This window comes from Chiloscyllium punctatum, chromosome 3 (genome assembly GCF_047496795.1).
Source record: "Chiloscyllium punctatum isolate Juve2018m chromosome 3, sChiPun1.3, whole genome shotgun sequence".
Classification (NCBI taxonomy): Eukaryota; Metazoa; Chordata; class Chondrichthyes; order Orectolobiformes; family Hemiscylliidae; genus Chiloscyllium; species Chiloscyllium punctatum.
Window position 1 is genome coordinate 123,894,856 of NC_092741.1, and position 25,403 is coordinate 123,920,258.

Genomic DNA, 25,403 nt, shown 5'->3' on the forward strand with positions numbered 1-25,403 from the left:
TTTTTGATTTTCTCAAAAACCTCCTCCTCTGCTTTTGGTTGCACTTCAGTCCCACGCTCCTGATCTTCGGGCACCCGGTACGGAGGAGGGAGGGCAGGTCTGAAGACCTTCTCGTGGGTCTGCTCCTGGGCCTGGCCAAACTGGCTATCAACAGGTCGTACCTGTCAGGCAGGGAGGAAAGGGTCATGTGAGGGAGCCATGGTTTATAAGGAATTGGAATCCCTTGTTAAAGGGAAGAGGGCGGCCTATATAAAGATGAGGCGTGAACGTTCAATTGGGGTGATTGAGAGTTATAAGGTAGCCAGGAAAAATCAGAAGAGAGAGCTAAGAGCAGCAAGGAGGGGACATGAAAAGTCCTTATTTGGTAGGATTAGGGAAAACCCTAAGGCTTTCTATAGATATGTCAGGAATAAAAGAATGACTCGGGTAGGAATAGGTCCAGTCAAGGATAGTAGTGGGAAGTTGCGTGTGGAGGCTGAAGAGATTGGGGAGACACTGAATGAATACTTTTCGTCAGTATTCACTCAGGAACAGGACATTGTTGCCGATGTGAATATTGAGTCACCATTAATTAGAATGGATGGCTTTGAGGTATGTAGGGAAGAGGTGTTGGAAATTCTGGAAAGGGTGAAAATAGATAAGTCCCCTGGGCCTGATGGCATTTATCCTAGGATTCTCTGGGAAGCAAGGGAGGAGATTGCAGATTGGCCTTGATGATTTTTATGTTCTCGTTGTCTACAGGAATAGTGCCAGAAGACTGGAGGATAGAAAATGTGGTTCCCTTGTTCAAGAAGGGGAGTAGGGATAACCCTAGTAACTGTAGGCCGGTGAGTCTCACTTCTGTTGTGGGCAAAGTCTTAGAGAATTGTAAGGGATAGGATTTATGAACATCTGAATAGAAATAATGTGATCAAGGATAGTCAGCATGGTTTTGTGAAGGGCAGGTCGTGCCTCACAAACTTTATTGAATTCTTTGAGAAGGTGACTAAGGAGGTGGGCGCGGGTAAAGCGGTAGATGTGGTGTATATGGATTTTAGTAAGGCGTTTGATAAGGTACCCCATGGCAGGCTAATGCAAAAACTACGGAGGTATGGCATTGAGGGTGCATTAGAGGTTTGGATTAGGAATTGGCTGGCTGGAAGGAGACAGAGGGTAGTAGTTGATGGTATAGGTTCATCTTGGAGCGCAGTTACTAGCGGTGTTCCACAAGGATCTGTTTTGGGACCATTGCTGTTTGTCATTTTTATAAATGACCTGGAGGAGGGGCTAGAAGGTTGCGTGAGCAAGTTTGCAGATGATACGAAAGTCGGTGGAGTTGTTGACAGTGAGGAAGGATGTGAGGAAGAACAGTGAGGAAGGTTACAGCGGGATATAGATAAGCTGCAGAGCTGGGCAGAAAGGTGGCAAATGGAATTCAATGTAGCTAAGTGTGAAGTGATTCACTTTGGTAAGAGTAACAAGAAGATGGGGTACTGGGCTAATGGTCGGATACTTGGTAGTGTGGATGAGCAGAGGGATCTTGGTGTCCATCTACACAAATCTCTGAAAGTTGCCACCAGATAAATAGTGCTGTGAAGAAGGCATATGGCGTACTGGCTTTTATTGGTAGAGGAATTGAGTTCCAGAGTCCTGAGGTCATGTTGCAGTTGTATAAGTCTCTGGTGCGGCCGCATCTGGAGTATTGTGTGCAGTTTTGGTCGCCATACTATAGGAAGGATGTGGAGGCACTGGAACGGGTGCAGAGGAGGTTTACCAGGATGTTGCTTGGTATGGTAGGAAGATCGTATGAGGAAAGGCTGAGGCACTTGGGGCTGTTTTCAATGGAGAAAAGAAGGTTTAGGGGTGACTTGATAGAGGTGTACAAGATGATTAGGGGTTTTGATAGGGTTGACCATGAGAACCTTTTTCCACGTATGGAGTCAGCTATTACGAGGGGGCATAGCTTTAAATTAAGGGATGGTAGGTTTAGGACAGATGTTAGGGGTAGATTCTTTAGTCAGCGAGTCATGAGTTCATGGAATGCCCTGCCAGTAGCAGTGGTGGACTCTCCCTCTTTATGGGCATTTAAACGGGCATTGGATAGGCATATGGAGGATAGTGGGCTAGTGTAGGTTAGGTGGGCTTGGATCGGCTCAACATCGAGGGCCAAAGGGCCTGTACTGCACTGTATTTTTCTATGTTCTAAACAGGTCCAGGCAGCGGGCTGTGGAGGGGGTCGTTAGCGCCGACTGCCTGCCCCTCTTCCGCGGTTACGTTAGAGCCCTGGTGTCCTTGGAGAAGGAGCACGTGGTGTCAACCAACACCCTGGAGTTGTTCAGGGAGAGGTGGGCGCCGCAGGGAATGGAGTGTATTATTTCCCTCTCCAACTCTATTTTGATTTAGTCCCTACCCTCCCCTTCACTGTTTGATCACACAGCATTGCCCTTTGATGTGAAGGGCAGTGCTTGTCACTGGCCACCTGGGTGTTTTCCTATTTTCCTAGTGGTGGAAATCGAATAAAGATTCGTACACCTTGTCTCTCTCACTGTGTCTCACAAAAAAAAATAAACAGGTCCAGGCAGCAGGCCAGGGAGAGGGTTGTTAGGGCCGACTGCCTGCCCCTCTTCCGTGGTTACGTTAGAGCCCGGGTTTCTCTGGTGAAGGAGCACGCGGTGTCTACCAACACCTTGAGCCGTTCAGGGAGAGGTGGGCACCGCAGCGAGTGGAGAGAATTATTTCCCTCTCCAACTCTATTTTGATTTAATCCCTGCCTTCCCCTTCACTGTTTGATCCCACAGCATTGCCCTTTGATGTGAAGGGCAGTGCTTATCACTGGCCACTCGGGTGCTTCTTTTCTTCCTGGTGGTGGAAATTGAATAAAGCTTTGTGCACCTTGTGTCTCGCACTGTGTCTCACACCTGCACACACACAACATGGGTGCTGGGGAAAAATATAAGCACTACCGCAGTTAATAAAATGAAAAAAAAGCAGGAGTGTCAGGCATAATCTCTACTCCGAGAGCTGGCTCTGCAGGAGCTGGATCAGGGTCAAGAACTCTCCACGTGAAATAAAGAGTGACTTTGTGATGGGATACCATTCCCAGGGGCGATAAGATATAATGAAACTAGAATGGGTTCAGAAAAGATTTACAAGAATGTTGCTAGAGTTGGAGGCTTTGAGCTGTCTGGAGAGACTGGAAAGACTGGGGCTATTTTCCTTGGAGCATTGAATGATGTGGGGTGACCTTAGAGAAGTTTATAAAATCATGAGGGGCATGGGTCGGGTGAACAGTCAAGGTCTTTTCCCCAGGGTGGGAATCTAGACGGCATAGGTTTAGGTCGTTAAGGGAAAAATTAAGGGGTAACTTTTTCACACCGAGGGTGGTGGGTGTATGGAATCAACTGCCAGTGCCAGAGACCTGGGTTCAATTCCTGCCTCAGGCGACTGTCTGTGGGGAGTTTGCACATTCTCCCCGTGTCTGCGTGGGTTTCCTCCGGGTGCTCCGGTTTCCTCCTACAGTCCAAAAATGTGCAGGTCAGGTGAATTGGACGTGCTAAATTGCCCGTAGTGTTAGGTGAGGGGGTAAATGTAGGGGAATGGCTTGCTCTTTGGAGGATCGGTGTGGACTTGTTGGGCCGAAGGGCCTGTTTCCACACTGTAGGTAATCTAATCTAATCTAAAAAAGTGGTGAAGGCTGGCACAATTACAACATTTAAGAGGCATCTGGATGCGTATGTGAATGGGGAGGGAAGTCTCTTGGAGGATATGGGCCAATTTAGGATATCTGGTCGGCATGGATGAGTTGGAGCGAAGAGTCTGTTGCTGTGCTGTACAACTCTATGCTCTATGGCATTGCAGGATAATAATTCCCCTGCTCCTGTCTGGAAAAGAATGTCTCTGAGTATTTTCGGAGCAAAGGGAATCTCTTCTGATATCTCATTCAATTAAATGGCAGCGCGGATGACAGTGCACCACTCCTTCAGTATTTCAGTCCAGGGTCAGCTATGATTATTGTGTGGAGTGGGACTTGAACTCAGATCTTCATGACTCAGAGGCAGCAGCCAACACATAAAACATACTTAAAGTATAAAGAAAAGTTCATTTTGTTTTGTTATAATCCACTGCTCTGGAAAATATGACAGTCCGTGTGCGGAAGCTGGTGGGCATTTTCCACTCCTCAAGTATATGTGCTGGGGTCCACGTCCAGCTGAATGTTCCAGCTGATGACTGCAGCCTTCCAGACTGGGCGTGTTCTGATGCAGTGTTTGTGTTGCAGGGAGCAGGGCATTCCCAGCGGTATATGGATGCTGCTCCAGCATCAGTTCATCAGCATCACATCGCTCCTTCAGTCATTACCGGGGCTTTTCTCTTTTTAAAAAATGTACACAGCTTCATTTTTTTCCTTAAATGCCTTTTATTGGCCATCGTATTGAAAGAGCCGGGTTGAGTGACTCGGCTGTTGTCTGTACGTGTGTGTGGCCGGGAGGCAAGTCCATGGGGAACGTACCTTCGACCATCAAAGAATGTCTGAGTACCGGGGCGAAGATGGACTGGTTCTCCATTGGAGACACCTCCATCCCAATAGGGCTACAGGTAAGATGCACCAAGTCACCATTAGCTAATCTCCAGCTTCCGTTAACTCTGTGCGCCCTGATGTCAACACTTAATGTAATCAGGATAATTGCATATCAAAGATTAATGCAAAACTGACAACTAAAAAATACTGGATTAGTGGTGCTGGAAGAGCACAGCAGTTCAGGCAGCATCCAACGAGCAGCCCTTCATCAGGAATAGGGCTTTTGCCCGAAACGTTGATTTCGCTGCTCGTTGGATGCTGCCTGAACTGCTGTGCTCTTCCAGCACCACTAATCCAGTATTTGCTTTCCAGCATCTGCAGTCATTATTTTTACCTCATTGATGACAACTCAAAAAGCCAACCTCGTTCACTGAGCCACATATACACCTTTCATCTTGCGAGGGATGTGTTTTGGGGGTGGGGGAGGGTGGAAGATATGCTGGTGTGTCGATAATTTATGCCATTAGTTAAAATTTGTTAGAGAATTGCTTAATTATTATACCTTTTGTGTGAATGAGTTGGGTCAATCCGTTTTATTTAGCTAAGTAAATCATTTCAGTTGCTGTTATGAATCGCAACAGGGGATCCTGGTGTGCAAGAAATAATGGGTACGGTCAGGAGGCAATCACTCTTCTCTGGTTTAACTGCTCACTCAGCCTACAGTAATGCCAGAATGGTTAACAAACTGATAAACCACAATGTAATCAAATTAGCTTGACAGTGATAGCCATTGTTCTAAGGTTGGGAAACGATAATTGTAAGAAACTACTTGAAATATCAGTGCTATTTCCCAGAAACAGCAGGAACTGAGGGGATTTAATAGTCCAGCAAACATTTTGCTTTGAAACACAATTTGAAGGTACTTTTGAAATCACTATTGAATGACTGACGTGTTTTGTGTGGTAAAACTCTTCTATCCGTATGAGCTCATCAAAATAAAACCAGCTAAAACAAAAACAAATTTGCATTAATATTGTGTCGTCGTTTGTTTTCATGTGTTCACAGTAATGCATGGTAATATTGATCCTTCTGCTGCCTTCCCAATTTTAGACTGAATATCTTTAATCAGAATTGCAAACTGGTTTAGCACAGAAAATACTTGGATGTCACATTTGATTTCTGCACAGATGGAAAGGATTCAGTGGAAGTCATGAGCACAAGCTACCATTGCAAGCTTTATCTGACCCCCCTGGAAGTAGCTAAGCTTGAAAACTGCAGCTTTGACTTAAAGCTGGATGCTTTGTTCTGAAAATCTGCCCAATCTTCATGTAAAATGGTGGACATCATTTGAAGCAAAAATGTAACATGACTTACAGTCCAATCAATCTGTGTGGTTTCTTTGTGAAGTGAAAGCAAGCATGTCCATCTACTACATAATTTACAAGATTTGTGGTATTTACATGAAATATTGTTACATGTCTGAAAACTATAAATAAGGTATTACTCTTGTTAAGATTCCATATCATATAGTGCAGAATAGATTAAGTAAAGCTTAATATTTATAGAGTCATAGAGATGTAAAGCACAGAAACAGACCCTTCAGTCGAACTCGTCCATGCCGACCAGATATCCCAACCCAATCAAGTCCCACCTGCCAGCTCCCAGCCAATATCCCTCCAAACTCTTTCTATTCATACGCTCATCCAGATGCCTTTTAAATGTTGCAATTGTACCAGCCTCCACCACTTCCTCTGACAGCTCATTCCATACACGTACCACCCTCTGTGTGGAAAAAGTTGCCCCTTAGGTTTCTTTTATATCTTTCCCCTCTCACCCTAAACCTATGCCCTCTTGTTCTGGACTCCCCCACCCCAGGGAAAAAAAAACTTTGTCTATTTATCCCATCCATGACCCTCATGATTTTGTAAACTTCTATAAGGTCACCCCTCAGCCTCTGACGCTCCAGGGAAAACAGCCCCAGCCTGTTCAGCTTCTCCATATAGCTCAATTCCTCCAACCCTGGCAACATCCTTGTAAATCTTTTCTGAACCCTTTCAAGTTTCACAACATCGTTCCGATAGGAAGGAGACCAGAATTGCATGCAATATTCCAACAGTGGCCTAACCAATGTCCTGTACAGCTGCAACATGACCTTCCAACTCCTGTACTCAATACTCTGACCAATAAAGGAAAGCATACCAAACGCCTTCTTCACTATCCTATCTACCTGTGACTCCACTTTCAAGGAGCTATGAACCTTCACTCCAAGATCTCTTTGTTCAGCAGCACTCCCTAGGACCTTACCATTAAGTGTATAAGTCCTGCTAAGATTTGCTTTCCCAAAATGCAGCACCTCACATTTATCTGAATTAAACTCCATCTGCCACTTCTCAACCCATTGGCCCACCTGATCAAGCTCCCGTTGTAATCTGAGGTAAGACTTTTCGATGTCCACCTTCAATTTTGGTGTCATCAACAAACTTACTAACTGTACCTCTTACGCTCACATCCAAATCATTTGTATAAATGATGAAAAGTAGAGGACCCAGCACCATTCCTTATGGCATTGTGCTGGTCACAGGCCTCTCGTCTGAAAAACAACCCTCTAACCCCACCCTCTGTCTTCTACCTTTGAGCCAGCTGTGCATCCAAATGGTGAGTTCTCCCTGTATTCCATGAGATCTAACATTGCTCACCAGTCTCCCATGGGACTGTTTAAAAAAAAGAAGGAAGCATACGTCAAGTATAGACAGGATAGGTCGAGTGAATCCTTAGAAGCGTATAAAGGCAGTAGGAGTATATTTAAGAAAGAAATCAGGAGGGCAAAAAGGGGACATGAGATAGCTTTGGCAAATAGAGTTAAGGAGAATCGAAAGGGTTTTTACAAATACATTAAGGACAAAAGGGTAATTAGATGGTGCTGTTCACATGGGTATGACAAAGTGCTTTGCAGCCAGTGACATGGTCTTGATGTCAGAGAGTCAAGGCAGTTTACAGCATGGAAAAAGGCCCTTTGGCCCACTTTCTCCATGCTGCCCTGTTTTTCAATTAATTTAGTCCCATTTGCCTGCATTTAGTCCCTATCTCTCCATACGTATCCCATCCATGTACCTGTACAAATGTTTCTTAAATGACATCATAATACTTGCCTCCACCACTACCTTTCCGGACACTTACCACCCTCTGTGTGGAAAAAACGCTTCCCTCTGAACTGTTTAGTATCGCTACTATCTCACCTTAAAACCATGCCCTCTAGTTTTAGACTCCTCTCCCATGGGGAAAAGCTGTTGGCTATTTACCTTATCTATGCCTCTCATGTTTTTGTAGACCTCTATAAGGTCACCCCCTCAGTTTCCTACACTCCAGAGAAAATGTCCCAGCCTATCCAGCCTCTCCTTATAACTCAAACCTTCTAGTTTAGATGACATTGTAGTAAATCTTTTTGTAGTCACTAATGCAATATAAGGAACACAGCAACCAATTTGTTCATGTAAACTCACACAGATGTGATAAAGATCAAATAATCTGTTTTTTGAGATGTTGCCTGAGAACTAAATAATGTGGGATCTTTGACATCTATCTGAGAGATCAGTGTAGCATTTAATCTGAATAAAGGCATCTCTGACAGTGTATCAGTCCCTCAGTACTGCAGCTTTGATTGTTGTGTGCACATTTTAGCTTGGCACTTGAACCTACAACCTTGTGAACTGAAGCAAGATTACTACTAATTGAGCCATGTTTGACACTTTAGAGGAATATTGGCTTTGAAGTTTCATGACGGCACTGAATTTCAGAAACAGGTGTGAAGATTTGCTAAATAGAACTTTGGCTTTTGCTTCAATCTGAAACTTCTTTTAACCCCTAGAACAATACAACACCAGCCCTTCCTGAATTTGTAAAGATCGTTGAGGTTGGACCTAGGGATGGCCTCCAGAATGAGAAGGTATGGTTACTGTATCATAGCAGAATATTGAATGCCGTAATTTGGAATATGTTATAGTTTGAGTGTAATAGGCTTATTTAATGAACCTATAACCAAGTCAAGCAACTGTGTCATAAATCCTTCTTTAATTTATCTTAAACATACCTTTGCTTTTATTATTCTGGTGAAACAATTTCAAAACTAGGATTGTTGTATTTTTATTTTGCATGAGCATCAAGAATTATGGAAGTAACACAGTGAGATGGAGTTACGTTACAAATCAACCATGATTTAGTTGACTAGCTGAATAAATTGACTGGCTTGTGGGACTGATTGACTTATTCCCGTTCAACTAACCTTTCAACTTTTATTTAGAAGATGACAGAGAGACCTCGAACTGAGGTGAGTTGACTGACTCTCTGCTGGATGTAAACATCCAAAATGTTTGTGGAAAGGGTAAATAATAACTTCACAGCAAATTTTCTCTTGGGCAGTTGAGCATTAGGTAGTCAGTTGGTTAGACAGAATGCATGATGGAAATTTGATAACACTCTACATCCTGTTTGTTAACAGTGTGCAATGTCCACACTACCTAGCATCAAACTGTTTTCATGCTGCATTCTGATGCCGAAATAGGCAAGTGCATTTATGGGTGGCACGGTGGCACAGTGGGTAGCACTGCTGCCTCACAGCGCCAGAGACCTGGGTTCAATTCCCGCCTCAGGCGACTGACTGTGTGGAGTTTGCACATTCTCCCCGTGTCTGCGTGGGTTTCCTCCTGGTGCTCCGGTTTCCTCCCACAGTCCAAAGATGTGCAGGTCAGGTGAATTGGCCATGCGAAATTGCCCGTAGTGTTAGGTAAAAGGGGTAAATGTAGGGGAATGGGTGGGTTGCGCTTCGGCGGGTCGGTGTGGACTTGTTGGGCCGAAGGGCCTGTTTCCACACTGTAAGTAATCTAATCTAGTCATGTGACAATACACCATGCCAATCAAGGTCGATCCCTGGTTTGTGTGGACTGAGGATGATCTCAGATATCACAATGCTTAGGGGCACATGATTAACTGGTGTGAAAACATTGAGATTCAGCTCTTAGTGAAACAGCTTGTAAAGCAAAGCAATGTTTTATTGGAAAACCATAAAGAATTCAGGTATATTTTTCCAATACATCAGCACACCATGTGCAAGCTCCCGAGTGTTCATTTGATCTATATTGTCACATGTACCTAGGTACAGTGGAAAGTTTTGTTTTGTGTGCAGTACAGGCAGATCATACCATACAAAGTGCATAAGGGTATTAGAATGAGGAAAACAATGTTATGGCTGCAGTGAAGGTGCACATGGAACGAGGTTAACATTAAATTTGAAATTTGAGAGGTCCATTAGAAAGCCTAATAACAGTGGGGAGAAGCTGTTCTTGAATCTGATGGTACATGTGTTTAAGCCTTTGTATCTTCTGCCCAATGGAAGAGGTTGGAAGAGATTGTAACCGTGGTGGGACAGGTCTTTGATATTGTTGGCTGCCTTTCCGTGGCCAAGTATAGATGGCGTCAATGGATGGATGGTTGGCTTGTGCGATGGACTGGGCTGTGCTCACCACTCTCTGTAGTTGCTTATGGTCCTGGGCAGAACAGTTGCCATACCAAGCTGTGATGCATCTGGATAGAATGTTCGCTATTGGTACATCTTTAAAAATTGTTAAAAGTCTTTAGGGACATGCCAAATTTTCTTAGCCTCCTGTGGAAGTAGACACATTGATGTGCTTTCTTGACTAAGTGTTTAAACTTTGCATCCTCTTTAACAATGTTTCCATTAGCAAAGCACTTAGTCTTTTTTTGCTGTTTCTTCTATTGCATTGTCAAGAGCCCCCATTTGTTGGATAATCAGTAATGAACATTTCCAGAAGATTGGCCTTTTCATTTAAACTATTTTTCTAATCAACCTGTTCAGAGATGTTATTATTTGAATGGATTATTTTTAGGTGATTGTACCAACAGAAGTAAAAATCAAGTTGATCAACCTTCTATCAGAAACAGGATTATCTGTCATTGAAGCTACCAGTTTTGTCCCTCCAAAATGGATGCCCCAGGTATGTCAAAACACTTAATTTGAATGTGTAATAATTGCTAAGTTCTTTACAAAAGTGGTTGGATTTATTATGTTGGAAGAAGAATCAAGATTGATCAATGACATAGTCACATTGAACTGAGATTAACAGTCTCCAAATGTAGCCTATTTCAAAAGAAATACAACACGCATAAGAAAAGGTTGAAATCTATGAATATATGAAAATTCAGTGCCTGTACGTCTGCCAACTAAGCACTGATGAGTCTCTGGTCCCTAAATAGTCTGGCCTCAGGCACACTGAACCAAGGATAAATCTACTTCCACCACGTTTAACATGCTGATTGATTTGTCAGTAAGCAATAGTCCACTTAATCCCCAAGCTTTGCGCAGGGACTCAGTTGGAGATTACACTTTGCTTGACTGTCAGGACATACTTTTGACTTTGTCCAAGTAGGGAATAACAGATTGGTAGCTCTTTGGGAATATTAATCATGAGAATTGTCAATGGGCCTGCTTACTTGTCAGTACATTTTTTGCATTGTAAAGTCAACATCACCCTCTTAGTATGTGACACTGCAGGAGATTGATGAATAATGACTAATACAGTAAATTAGCTTGGGAGCATTGCATTCAGAAGTAGGAGTAGACCATTCAGTCTTCTGAGACTATTCCACAAATCAGTAAGATTGTGGCTGATTGAGTCATCTTCACCATCCCATGTGCTCCCTCATAAACTTTGATTTCCTTGTCCACCAAAATTCTTTTCTAACTCAGCCTTGAATAAATTCATTATTCAGTCTTCACTGTTTCTGTGGGAAAAGAATTCCACATATTCATGCCCTCTGAGAAGAACAAAATTCACTTCCATGTTAAAAGGAAGACATCATAATCTTAAACTACATCTCCTTGTTCCGGTCACTTTCACAAGATGAAACATCCTCCTGGTATCTACCTCATCAAAATCCATCAGGATTTTACATGTTTCAACAAGCTTATCTCTCATTCTTATAAACTCTGATGGATAAAAACACAAACTGTTCAGTGTTTCTTTCATAAGAAAGGTTCATCAGCCCAGGAATGAAGCAGATGAACCTTCATGAACTGTTTCTAAAGCAATTATGTCTTTGTACAAAGAAGGAGATCAAAACTGTACACACTCCTCCAGATGCCATCTCACCACAAACCTGTACAGCGGAAGGAAAACATCCCTATCTTTATATTCCATTCCCCTTGTGATAAACAACATTCCATTTACCATCCTAATCACTTGCTGAATGTGCAAGTTAAACTTTTTTGTGATTCGTGTATGAGGATGTTGATTTTCTGTCTATTAAATGTATGTAATAATGTGGAGGTGCCAGTGTTGGACTGGGGGAGACAAAATTAAAAATCACACAGCACCAGGTTATAGTCCAACAGGTTTATTTGGAATCACTAGCTTTCGGAGGGCTGGCCTTCATCAGGTGGCTGCAAAGTTGCTCCACAACCACCTGATGAAGGAGCAGCGCTCTGAAAGCTGGTGCTTCCAAATAAACCTGTTGGGCTATAACTTGATGTTGTGTGATTTTTAACCCGATTAAATATATGGCATGGGAAATCGAGAGCAGCAGCCTGGACCCTGCAAACAGCATTTACTGAATGCTTCTCATCACTCCTCACATTTCTTGTTTAGTACATTCTCAAAAACAATGTGCAAACCAATCTATATTGACTGTTTAAAATAAAAACAGCATCATCATCCGGCACAAAATGGAAATATTTTCATGTGAAAATGTAAACATTACTTGTGGGGGTTGTACCAAAATGCGTAGCACCTCACTATGTAACATGTTTTGCTGATCCATTTCTTTTTAGTTTTAAAATGTACATCTTTAAGAATCTTCTGGGAATCCTTAATACTGTTTCCTCAAGCTTTTCTAACTGATGCCAAGTGTTAAATCTGGAAAGACATTGTACTTTCTAGAAATCTCACATTTTCATTGCAAAGACATGGGCTGGATTCTCCTCTTTAGTGGAAAGCAGTCATGAGAGTGGATCCTGATTACTCTTCCCTCTGGACCCTGAAACTGAACTAAGTTGTTTCCCAAAGCCAAATCACAGACTGTGCACAGGTGACTACTCCACCCCCTCCATGGCTGCAAAATGCCAATGGTGCCACAAATTACCCACCCTGGCATTTCCAAAGAGATGGGTGTGCATGTGAGAAAATGGAAGCTATCCTGAAGCTTGGTTGGAGTTTCGGAGACACGTGTAGGGAAGTTATTGAAATCTCAATGGAGAACGTCTCTGCTGACTCTGAGCTCTGGGCGTTACCATTTCTAGAGAAGATTGAATTCTGCCAATGAAGGTGTGGTAACTGGGGTCTAGTAACTTCCTCCACCAGCACTGAACCCTCCCAAAATTTCAACAGGTTGACATTTGCACTTTGGCATGGAGATATGATGGTCTAAGAAAGGACACGCGAGGAAAGTCAGGGTGGAATCCTTGTGTTTATGTTTTGGCTAAGTGCGAATCACGCAGGGTTTGCTGGTGTGGTTCTCGTTGTGAGGCCAAGCAAGTTTTCTCACTTAATCTTCCAAACTCAGCACATTTACCCTGATGGTGAGAATCACACTACATTTCCACCCAATCTTACAAAGTCATGGTCATCCCTGACACCGGTACCACCTTCACGTGAGGCACCTTGACAAACGTGTTCAGTCCAGACTTTCCCTACACCATTCCTGACCTTCGCCTGGGACATGGCAGACTGGCAGAAATCCATGGCCTGGTTTGCTGCCATATTCCTGGTGCTCCTGCTGACTGGACTTGTGTACGGGTGGAACTTCCCCTTTCCCAGAATCAGTACTGGAAACCACGATACCAGGCCATGCCAGCCTGGCCCGAGGTTGCCAACTTTGAAGCAATCTCAGCCATCTTGAGGAATGCCCAGCTTTGTATGAAGAAAGTTCATGTCCTTCACTCTGCCAGTGCAAGTGTCACGCTCATCTCTTGGATATCTCTCATTCACTCTATTTCTGACACTGCACCCGCCTCCCAACAATGCTAATACTCAGTATTGCATGTAACATCATCCTTCATTTACCCTCATCCACTCCAAAGTGCAACATTAACACACCTTCTGTACTGCCAACTCGCTTGGTCTATGACCCTGCACCAACAATAATAGCTCTGTTACCACTTCCATCTTCCATAATACCTACCTGTCTCACATTCCAGAAACAAAACAGCCCACAAGAAAGGGGAAAGAGTCCCTTCAGGTGTTGGGCTTCTCATCAGTCTACTCTTCGCCCTTTATGTGCAGACGATGCTAACTTTGGCTGCCTCTGAGCAGGGACTGGACTGGTATTAGAGCCTGCATTTGACTTACTGTACCAGGATTGCCCGAGCACAGGATATTCCCCTCGGCTGGATTGAGAATGGCTGATAATTGGGATAAGCCTCCTGGCTTTATGTCTGTGCTAAATGGCATAGCCCAACAGTAATAAGGTGAGACTAGTGTCTCTGATTGAGGCGAGAAAAGGTAAGGCAGGAATGCTGTGTATATCCAGGTAGACGGAGTGAGTGAATGCTGTGACAGTGAGTGAAGAGCCCAGAGATGAAGTCTGAGCCAGTCCTTGAACTGGGTGAGTGCTGAGTGCACAGCATCCTTGCTGCAGCATTACAATGACAGTTATAGTGTGGCATTGAAGTGACGGAGCATCATGTAAGTGGATTAGAGATGTGCCTGTTTATACAGGCTGGTACATTTTAGATGCCAATGTATGTGGACGTGGGGTATGCGTGGCCAGTGTCCATGCCTGAGAACTTAGTGTCTGGTGTCCAATATGGAGCTTATTTTGGCTCAAATAGCGAATTGAACATGTTCTGGTTTCCATATTGAGTTTTCCTAAAGGCTAGTTTGTGTGATAAAATCACAACTGTGGTGAGTTGACAATTCATAATTAATAAGTGATAATAAGCATTGGGAACTCGCTGCGCTCTGGTGAGAGTCTCACTTCATTGCTTGAGCAAAGTAGGGAAGTTGTGGCAAGATGAACTTGATGTTGAGATGACAATGCCACCACTCCTCTCACCAGAGCCGATGTCATTCAGAACCTGATATGTTTCTGCCCTTATTGGGACAGGGAGGTAGTGGCATTTCTTATTGCTCTCTATCTTCATCTTCCCTGCCACTATTCTATTGTTCCAGCCAGGACTGTGCAGGAGAATACATCTCAACAACTCGCAGTTGATATGATGTGTGAGGATGATGAGTGCCAAGTGGGGCAATTTGACAGCATTTTTTGATCTTGCTAGAATATTTGACACAAGAAATAAGAGTAGGAGTAGATCAAATGACCATCATAGCTGATACTGGGCTTGAAATCCACTTTATTTCCCACTCCCCATATTCCGTGTTCGACATTTTCTCTCGTTGATGCCTAAGCAGCAATTTATAAAGGTTTCAGAAAACCCCCTGTACTTCATACTCTGTGCCAATCACCATGAAATCATAAACAAAAACCAAAAGAACTGCAGATGCTGTAAATCAGAAACAAAAAAAGAAATTGCAGGAAAAGTTCAGCAGGTCTGGCAGCATCTATGGGGAGAAATCAGAGCTAACGTTCTGACAAAGGGTAACTCGACCCAAAATGTTATCTTTGATTTCTCTCCACAAATGCTGCCAGACTTGCTCCACTTTTCCTGCAATTTCTGTTTTTGATTATGAAATCATAGAATGGTTGCAGACTGAAGGTGACCATTTGGCCCATTGAGTCGCTGCCCATTCTCTCAAAAGCAATTTAACTAATCTCCCTTCCTTCTCATTTCCTCATTTCCCTACAGCTTTATTCCCAAAGGTATTAACCAATTCCCTTTTATAAACCACAATTGGACCTGCCATCACCAGACTCTCGGGTACTATTTTCCAGTCTGAAAACACATGCTTACAAGCAGCATTTTCCCGAATTCCCTCATGTTTTTTTTTTGCCAATCACTAAATTGTCCTTTTCTGATTCTTGACCTTTCCACCAATGAGAACAATTTCTCCCCACATCCTCTTGATGACGAAAACTTCTATAAATCACTTCTGTGATGTCGACCAATCCAACCTCCCCAGTCTTATATTAGATTCCCACAGGCCCTTCAGCCCAACAAGTCCACACTAACCCTCCAAAGAGTAACCCACCCAGACCCATTTCCTTCTGGATAATGCACCTAACACTGCGGGCAATTTAGCATGGCCAATTCACCTGACCTGCACATCTTTGGACTGTGGGAGGAAACCGGAGCACCCGGAGGAAACTCCCGCAGACACGGGGAGAATGTGGAAACTCCACACAGACAGTCACCCGAGGCTGGAATTGAACCTGGGACCCTGGTGCTGTGAGGCTTCTGTGCTAACCGCGGCGCCACCGTTCCACCCATCTGTCTGCATAACTGAAGTCCCTCGCCACTGCAGCCATTCTCAGGAATCATTCTTCAATCATCCCTTAAGGTTTGACATCCTTTCTAAAGTCTGGTGCCCAAAACCAAACATAATGGACTCAATTGTAAACCCTGTGTTAGAGCTAAATGCTTGTTAATAGTAGAATGATGTTGACATCTCTGAAATCCGCAGGCTGGCCTTGAAGTGGCTGTGGGGTGGGGGGAAGGGTGTTGAGACTGTCACACACCTCCTTTTGGAATGTGTCTTTGCAAAGGAAGTCTGGAGGAAACTGCAGTGGTTTATGCTGAGGTTTGCTGTGAGCAGTTCCATGACGCAGGAACTGCGTTCCCCGGGGGACACACACACCGAGACAAACATCAACTGTGCCTGGAGGACCATTTAATCATTAAAAGTTTTGTAAAGAATTCTAAGGGATAGGATTTATGACTATTTGGCAAAGCATAGCGTGATTAGAGGCAGTCAGCATGGCTTTGTGAGGGGCAGGTCATGCCTCACAAATCTTATAGAGTTTTTTGAGGAGATGACAAGATAGGTCGAGCAGTGGATGTGGTGTATACTGACTTCAGCAAGGCATTTGATAAGGTTCCCCATGGTAGGCTCATTCATAAAATCAGGAAGTATGGGATACAAGGAGATTTAGCTATCTGGATTCAGAATTTGGTTGGCTGACAGAAGGCAGAGTGGTTGTAGATGGAAAGTATTGTGCCTGGAGGTCAGTGTTGAGTGGGGTCCCACAGGGCTCCGCTCTTGGGCCTCTGCTCTTTGTAGTTTTTATAAATGACTTGGATGAGGAGGTTGAGGGAAGGGTTGGTAAATTTGCACATGACACAAAGGTTGGAGGTGCCGTCGATAGTATTGAGGGCTATTGTAGGCTGCAGTGCGACATAGACAGGATGCAGAGCTGGGCTGAGAAATGGCAGATAGAATTCAACCTGGATAAATGTGAAGTGATGCATTTTGGAAGGTCGAACTCGAATGCTGAGTATAGGATTAAAGACAGGATTCTTGGCAGTGTGGAGGAACAGAGGGATCTGGGTGTGCAAGTACATAGATCCCTGAAAGTTGCCACCCAAAGTGGATAGGGTTGTTAAGAAAGCATATGGGTGTTTTGGCTTTCATTAACAGAGGGATCGAAGTTAAGAGCCATGAGGTTTTGCTACAGCTCTCCTAGTCCCTGGTGAGACCACACTTGGAATGTTATGTCCAGTTCTGGTCACGCTACTATAGGAAAGATACAGAGGCTTTGGAGAGGGTACAAAGAAGGTTTACCAGGAGGCTGCCTGGACTGGAGGGCTTGCCTTACGAAGAGAGGTTGAATAAGCTCGGACTTTTCTCTCTGGAGAGAAGGAGGAAGAGGGGTGACTGATCGAGGTATGCAAGATAATGAGAGGAATGGATAGATTCAATAGCCAGAGACTTTTCCCCAGGGCAGGATTGACTGGTACAAGGGGTCATAGTTTTAAGATATTAAGAGAAAGGTATAGAGGAGATGTCAGAGGAAGGTGCTTTATACAGAGAGTTGTGAATGCATGGAATGCGTTGCCAGCAGTGATGGTGGAGGCAGAGTCATTAGGGACATTTAAGCGACTGTTGGACATGCACATGGATAGCTGTGAGTTGAGGGGTGTGTAGGTTAAGTTATTTTATTTTACATTAGGATTAACCCTTAGCACAACATCATGGGCCAAATGGCCTGTTCTGTGCTGTACTTTTCTATGTTCTATATTCTATGACACTGTTTGGTCTGCCTGAAACGTATTGGTCTTCCAGAGCAAGGAGTTGACTTCAATTGAGTGTTGTAGACTTGCACATGTCACGGTCCAGGACTACGTGCTAAACGATGCACTAAAGCCTGGGGCAGCTGTCGCCAAGGTGCTGTTAGGAAAGGCCACTAACTGAGGTCTTCCTGCTGAAGGCAATGGGAGTCTAATCAGTTATCGGACTCTCCCAGCCTCAAATGTCTAAATATTAGGATAGCATGTAGAAGAGAGGTCTTTGGTTTTGTGGACAAAGTCAAAGTTCCTTGTTTTGTTTATTTACTTGATATGCAACTGTTCAGAACCAAAATGCTTTTCTGACAATGTATATATACAAAGAGATTTTTTATGAATAAAGTATATTTTTGCAATTAAAAAAAGTTGACATCTCTAAAATTGTAGTAATCTTCTCCTTCGTCTTTCTGTAAACTCCATAATATATAGGCTTCCCAGTAATATTTTGTTGTGTAAGTATATAAACCATACACATATTTAATGATAATTATTTTAGACATCCATCATCTTTAGCCATTTACTCATCTTAGCTCAGGTATACCAGACTTCCCTCTCTTTACACAATGTTTACCTTTTTGCCCTATTTATAAATTGCACATTTAATAGGAAATTGCTTGTGAACTGATCTGGCATTTATTTTAGTCTTTGGCTTAACGAGAACCATATTCCTGCTTACAAAAACACTTCACACATTCTGAAAGGATTGGGAATCATCTGTTTTAGTTCACATCACATATATTAGATTTCAACACCATTCCAGTTTTCTTCATTAATGCTTAAAAAAAATGTGACTTTTAATAGTTTGGAGATGTCCAGGTTCATGTAAGTTGTAGGGCAAAACTCCGAGCTATTTGATTTTTCAAAATAAAAGGGGCCATGCCCTCAATCCTTGTAAGTTTGGTTACTTTCTTACATACAATATAGGAGCAAGTATTGCAACTATACACTATATTTAATGATAAATAACTTTAATCTACATCTCTCACTTCAGATAACATGGCTTTAAATAAATTATGTTCTATATAGAATAACAATACTCAGGTTATTTGGATAACTTGTTGACCAAATCCTATCTGTTAGATTCAAATACAATGACCTTTCAACAGAAATATCACAGTCTTACCATAGATTGGATCAACCCAGCATATGTGATGACCCTGTTTATTCAGTCTCTAAAATTATGATTTGTATTTAGTGAGCATATAGGTTGACTCATGCTTTTTGTCTATAATATGCTTTACTGACGTTAGTTATTGGGCTCAATATTTCACAAGTGCCTGTTTGACTTGACATAGCTATGAGCAAGGGGTCAAGCAGGTGACACAGCTGCATTGTGGGATATGCAGTGTGATAGAAGCCAGGGTTTCAAAGCTTGTATTCTATAAGACCAATTCTAATTGAAAATGGAAACTCAAAAAGGAAACTGAGAAAGGAAAATGATCCTTCCAGGTTTCTAAGGAATCTAAGACTGAAATTGAGAGTGGCTTTTAAAATGTGGGTTTAAAGCTAACTTTGTAGAATAAATTCCTTCAGCAAACCGTGCTGGATTAATTTAGTATAGAGTATCAATGTTATTTTCTTTCTTATGTAGGTGGTAACCATTTCAAAATAAATACTTCACATTGTATACTCAATGTATATCACATGCTCCCCTTTCTTTTCTGGAAGGACTTTTGAGGTTTCAAAAGTTGGCATATACAATGCAAGGACACATAACCATCAGAACTCAGGTGATGTTCCCAGTGCTGCAGTACAGGTAGGCTGAAGGTGATGGATGCTAGATCCAGATGGTGGGAGTAAGCAAATATATAGTTACTGCAATTGTTACTGTTGCTTGAAGGAGTCATTGATGGATCTACATAATTCAGGTCAACGTTCGCAGAGTTGTGCAGGATCTGTAGTTGAGATTATTTTTGGTATAGACCAGCCCATAAGGATCAGGTTGGTTGTGAGCTGTTGTCAGCCAGGGTTTAGGCTAAATTCTCAAATATTTTGGAAGGAAAATAGAGTTTTAAAGGACTTTGTGTTGCATGTAAGCTGAGTGGATGACTGACTTGAAAAGTGTGGCGCTGATAAAACACAGCAGGTCAGACTGCATCTGAGGAGCAGGAGAGTTGATATTTCAGGCATACATTCTTCATCAACATTCCTGATGAAGCGCTTCTGCCTGAAACATCAACTCTCCTGCTCCTCGGATGCTGCCTGACCTGCTGTGCTTCTCCAGCGCCACCCTTTTCTCCAGCATCTGCAGTCCTCACTTTCGCCTGGGTGGATGACTGAGTCGGTTCATAGGAGCTGTCTTAGTTGTATCTTCTATTTCATTTGTAATTTGTAGTTTATAATCAACTGAAGTTTTCCTGGTAATTCATGCTTAATATATCTTGGAAGTCACACAACACCAGGTTATAGTCCAACAGGCTTCTTTGAAATCACAAGCTTTCGGAGTGCTGTTCATTTATCAGGTTACCTGGTGCCATGTGACCTCTGACCTTTGTTCACCCCGGTCCAAAACCAGCACCTCCACATTAAAATATATGTTGCTTCTATGTTAAGAATGAGTTGTTACCTTGGATAGTATTCAAGATGCGCTTTATTTGACACCTGCTTCCTGAAAAGCCCTTGTTTTAAATCATTGAGTCTTGTGGCTTCATTATTTCAGTAAGTAACTGGGATTTATTACATTTTTAAATAAGTCTCGACTGAGATTGTAACAGGGCAGTTTAAGACAAGCCCACACAGAACACGTGGTGAATGACTGAGAGAGGTGGGTCTTCCAACAATACACATGAAATATGAAGCTGGTTTAAAGCTAAAGTCACAACATGTACTAATTCACCAAATGATAGTGCTGTAGCAAGGGAATTTGCTGTCAGTGAAGAACCAGTATGAAAACACAAAAGCACAAGAATGAGAAGCAGGAGTAGCCCATCCCATTCCTCGAGCTCTGCCATTCAATAAGATCATGAGCAGTCTGTGGCCTGAATTCCACGTTCTTGTATGCCCCCAATAACCCTTGATGCTGTTGTCAATCTAAACTCGATCTGACTTTTGGAAGAAGGAACCTGCCCTGAAGCAGAACCTCAACATCAAATGCACCATGAGAAACAGCCACTGGCCTGATCTGGAATGGACCCTTGGACATTGTCAGAGACATCATTTCATCAATAGAAATACCGGTGCAGTGAAGTGGGCCAAATCAAACCCTGAGCCAGAGTGAGGCGCTGAAAAGCACAGAAGGTCAGGCAGCCAGAGAGACAGCTAGTTGGTGTAGCTTCCTTATTGAATGAAAAGAAACCACTTAAAGATCTGGGTGCCAAGTAACCACTTTCCAGCAACTCATCTTCAGACAGTATTTTTATTCACAATGGTCACATGGATGAAAGGGCCCTAATTTTGATATGCCCTGCAGCCAAGCAATGGAGTGGGAAGGTTCACAAATGTTCTATTGGATATGAGAAATCAAAAGTCATGGTGGTACAGGCCTGCATGGGTGATGGGACAATCTGTGTTACCTTTCAAATATCAAGCCACATTGAAAATGCATTTGTTCATGTCCACCAATGAGGATAGCGTTATGAATCAATAATGTGTGGAATAGGCATGGTGCTGGTACATGGAAAAGAATGCAGCTTAGTCACGTGGAATATGTTCAGATCCCATAACATCAATGGGATTAAGAGGTGCCCGTGAAGACATAACACTCACATTGCTGTTATATCTGCAGGTCTAATGTATAAAGTTCAATATTTGGATGTGTGCCTTGACTAGCCATTCAAGGCTGACGTCTATGGAATAGTTGGATGATTGACAGAGGATAGGACCTTCATGAGCAAGCAAGCATGCGGGCTCACTAAGTCTTTTGTGTGGTTTGATCATCAAATCTTGCAATGCTATTGGTGCACAAACCTTCACATGATTTTTCAAATAATGTAGCATATGGAATTGAATGGCTGGAAAGGGAGTTGATTTGTTGTGAAGGATAATTGTGAAACCAAAAGCACCACATTTGATTTGGACTGGGGTCCTTATGATGACGTCACAGTCAAAGTCAGAGTGAATGTAGCAAGCTCTAGATGGTATGCCAGAAATGTTGAATTTGGAGTGTTTTTAAATATTTTGAATGGCGTTAAATGTATCTTTGTAGAATAATTTTATTCAAAAGCCATGCTGGATTAATTTAATATAAACTATCATTGTTATATTCTTTGTTATTTATCTTTTCAAAGTAAGTAATTCACACTGTCTATTTAGCAAATAACACAGCCCCCTTTTCTTTGAAAGGATTGTTTGAGGCTTCAAAAGTCAACCTACATATTGCATTTGCAGTATGTACAGTATATTTTCATATCTCCTAGCAAGTAACTTCAAACTGACAAACTGTTGACTGGCTAATTGAACCACTGGTCAGGTAATATATCAATCAGCAGTAAAAGTGTATTGACTAAAGGATCCCACAGGAAAAGTTACCCGGCTGCAGCCTGAAACATCACCAAGTGAATCAATGAAGTCATTGAAACATTTTTCAAAGTTTGCAAGAGCAGCCAACAAGAAAGCAAGCCAATTGAGCAGCTTCAAAGACTTTACAGCAAGCCAGGTTTCAAGTTCAGGTTAAAATCAGACGAACATAATGACGAGGGGGAATAAGGGACCAGAGGTTTTTCTGCACCCATACATTGTTACACAGCTACTGAAGTTGAAAATAACTCCTCATCTGCACATCATATTAATGTCAAGTCTCTAGTAATTCATACTAACTAGAATTAGCCGTGTGAAGTTTTGGATGTGCACAAGATTAGGTAAGATGGATAACAAAAAGGTGCCTTAAAGTTGATAGTACAAGGACAGGATGACATAGATTTGGGCAAAAGATGTGGGTGATATGAGGAAAAACTTGTTTTAATGTAGTAAGTGGTAACAGCCTTGAACTTGCTGCGTTGAGGGGTTAGAAGTAGAGATATTTAATGATTTCAAAAGGAACTTGACTGGGCACTTGGAGAAAATAAACTTGCAAGGTTACAGGAGTAGAACACGAGATAGGATTGAAGAGCCAAGGAAAGGAAGACTGACAAACAGGTAAACCACAGCAAGGGAGTTTTGAGTGTGTCTCAGGAATGAACAGGCAGAGGAGTCTGAGGTAAGTGAGGTATGACCCGAGAAGCATTGTTCGTATGACTGCATATGACCTCCGTCACTTAGTGAGAAATTCACAACAACTTCCCTACTCAAGCCCAAATTAAAATCCAGATGCTGTCCAGCCAAAGCAATGGGACTGAAATTTGAACAAACATACAAGGAATTCTTCTGCTTCTGTTGCCACCAAACTTCAGAAAGGAACTTAAAACAAACCAGAGGGAATTCAGCCAGAATAGCATTCAATAAGTCGGTTGACTGCTCAGGCCAAGCATACTAATCAAGTAGTATGGAGTATTAAGGACAATTTGGCTGGCACTGAACATATGTAGGTGAATTAAGAATTGGAAACGTCAGCACAGGAAAAGAATCTGAAAATGCATGAATCTGTGAAAAGTGAAACTAGGCAGGATGGCTGCACTTGTAGAACTCTCTCTTTCTAAATCTGTTTCAGATTCAATGATGTGGAGTGTGAGTGTGTGATACCTTGGGGATAACTTCTTTTATTCTCTCATGTGATATGGGCATCACTGACTGGGTCAACATTTATTGCCTGTCCCTAATTATCTAGAATACAGTTAAGAATTAATCACGCTGCTGTGGATCTAGAGTTTCACATGGATGAGACAGATGGCAGATTTCGTTCCCTGAAGGACACTAGTGAACCAGACGGGATTTTACAGTTGACAGTGGTCACTTTTTAATTCCATATTTTTATTGGATTTGAATGCAGGTCCCCAGCTCATTAGCCAGGACCTCTAGATCATTAGCCAGTGGCCATACTGCTAGGCCACAACATAGACACAGCAACTAGAAAGAGACAGGTGCAGGAAGAGGACTGTGTAGCATGGAGGTTAGAAAGAACCTTGCAGAGTCAAGGAAAGAAAGGTTAAAGGATCAAGGTCCAGTCCCATCAGCCACATGAACCTTTTTACCTTTGGTAATATAAGGGATGGTGACTGGATTGAAATTCTGACCTCAAAGGAAATCCAGTAAAATTAGCAAATTGTACACACTGCCCTGGCTTGTCTTGTGTACTTCAATCCCAGTATTACTGATTTTTCCCTCTGGCAGATTAAAAATGTTGCAGCTAGAGTCAGTGAATGGAATAATACAGAACAGATGGAAATGATTTGACCTATTGTTTTTGTGCTCAATCTCTGTCAGATGTCTGTTTAGGCCAACCCCCCACAGCCATTTCCCTGCAAACCTTGCAAATTTCTCCTTTTCATGTATGTATCCCATTCCTTTTAGACAGATCCCTCTCAGGCATTATATTCTAGATCACAACTCACTGAGCAAAGATAAAATCCTCCTCATCTTCTCCTTGGACGTTTTTTAATAAACTGAAATCGGTCTGCTGTCATTACTGAACAGAAGCACTCCCCACTATGTGCTTAATCAACACCCTCTCCTAATCTTGGACACCTCTATTCAATCTTCCAACATGTCCACTTCTGCTTAGATGAGATGAGTCCCACCTTCTCCAGTTACTTGACATTGATCTGGATCATCTGGGACAGTCTCAAAGAGAGCAAATCCCCATGTTCCGCAGTCCAACGCTAACATTTCCAATTCTAATGAAGGATGCGGATACTTTGGAAAGGGTACAGAAAAGGTTCACCGGGATGTTGCCTGCTTTGGGGGATTTTAGCTACGAAGAACATTTGGGTAGACTGGGCTTGGTTTCCCTGGAACGCAGGAGGTTGAGGGGGCGATTTGATAGAAGCTTCTAAGATTGTGAATGGCATGGTTAAAGTGGAAAGTGTGAGGCTTTTTCCCAGGGTGGAGGGGTCAATTACTGGAGGACACAAGTTCAAGGTGTGAGGGGGCATGTTTGAAAGAGATGTGTGAGGAACGTTTTTCACATAAAGTGTGGTGAGTGCCTGGAATGTGCTGCCAGAGGAGGTGGTGGAAGCCACCAAAATAGTAGCATTCAAGAAGCTATGTGGGCATCACTGATTGGGTCAACCTGGACAAATGCATGAATGGCAAGGGAATAGGATCCTGTAAGTAAAGACAGTTTTAGTATGGAAGGGCTAAATGTGTCAATGCAGGTTCGGAGGGCCAAAGGGCCTGTTCCTGTGCTGTAGCGTTCTTTGTTCAGCTACGTATTTACTTATCTGAGGGGACTATGATCATTAGAATCATTGACAACTTTACTTACAACAAAGATTGAGCTCTGAGGTGAAAGTTTTTTCAAGGGGAGGGAACAGCTGGAATGGTCCATGAAAACAGAAAGTGAAGGATTACATTTCTGACCACTGGCACAGGAAAGAATAATCAGAAAGTTCTTCTGATGGAGGATCAGGACCTCTGAGATTAAAGGACTTGCTGTGCTTCAAAAAAAAAGCTATGTCAGGATAATTACCAGAAATGTGTGCAAGTTGATGGAGGAAAATTCAGGTCAGGAAAGGAAGAATGTGGATGAAGTATGTATATGTGAAAGAAGACTCCTAACTCATGGGAGGTAACACCCAGTTAATCCTGTAAAGATTTCCTTCTTATCACTTGGAGGCTTGTGTCAAAATTTGGAGAGCTGTTCTAGAGACTAAGCGTGCAACAGACTGACATAGTCATAGACATAGA

At 42.6% G+C, this 25,403-nt stretch overlaps 1 protein-coding gene across 5 annotated transcripts in view; it reads left to right on the plus strand.

Annotated features, from left to right (window-relative positions):
- The first annotated feature begins 4,279 nt into the window (after window positions 1–4,279).
- Window positions 4,280–25,403, plus strand: part of hmgcll1 (3-hydroxymethyl-3-methylglutaryl-CoA lyase like 1) — a 110,022-nt gene continuing 88,898 nt past the window's right edge. For 3 of the 5 annotated variants that reach the window (XM_072560210.1, XM_072560191.1, XM_072560200.1), the window contains exons 1-3: window positions 4,280–4,572; window positions 8,361–8,438; window positions 10,396–10,503. In XM_072560210.1, coding sequence (XP_072416311.1) covers window positions 4,387–4,572; window positions 8,361–8,438; window positions 10,396–10,503 — 372 coding nt within the window. In that variant the 5' untranslated portion in view covers window positions 4,280–4,386. The remainder of the gene's footprint in view (window positions 4,573–8,360; window positions 8,439–10,395; window positions 10,504–25,403) is intronic. The other 2 variants (XM_072560218.1, XM_072560228.1) reach the window with 1 other exon arrangement.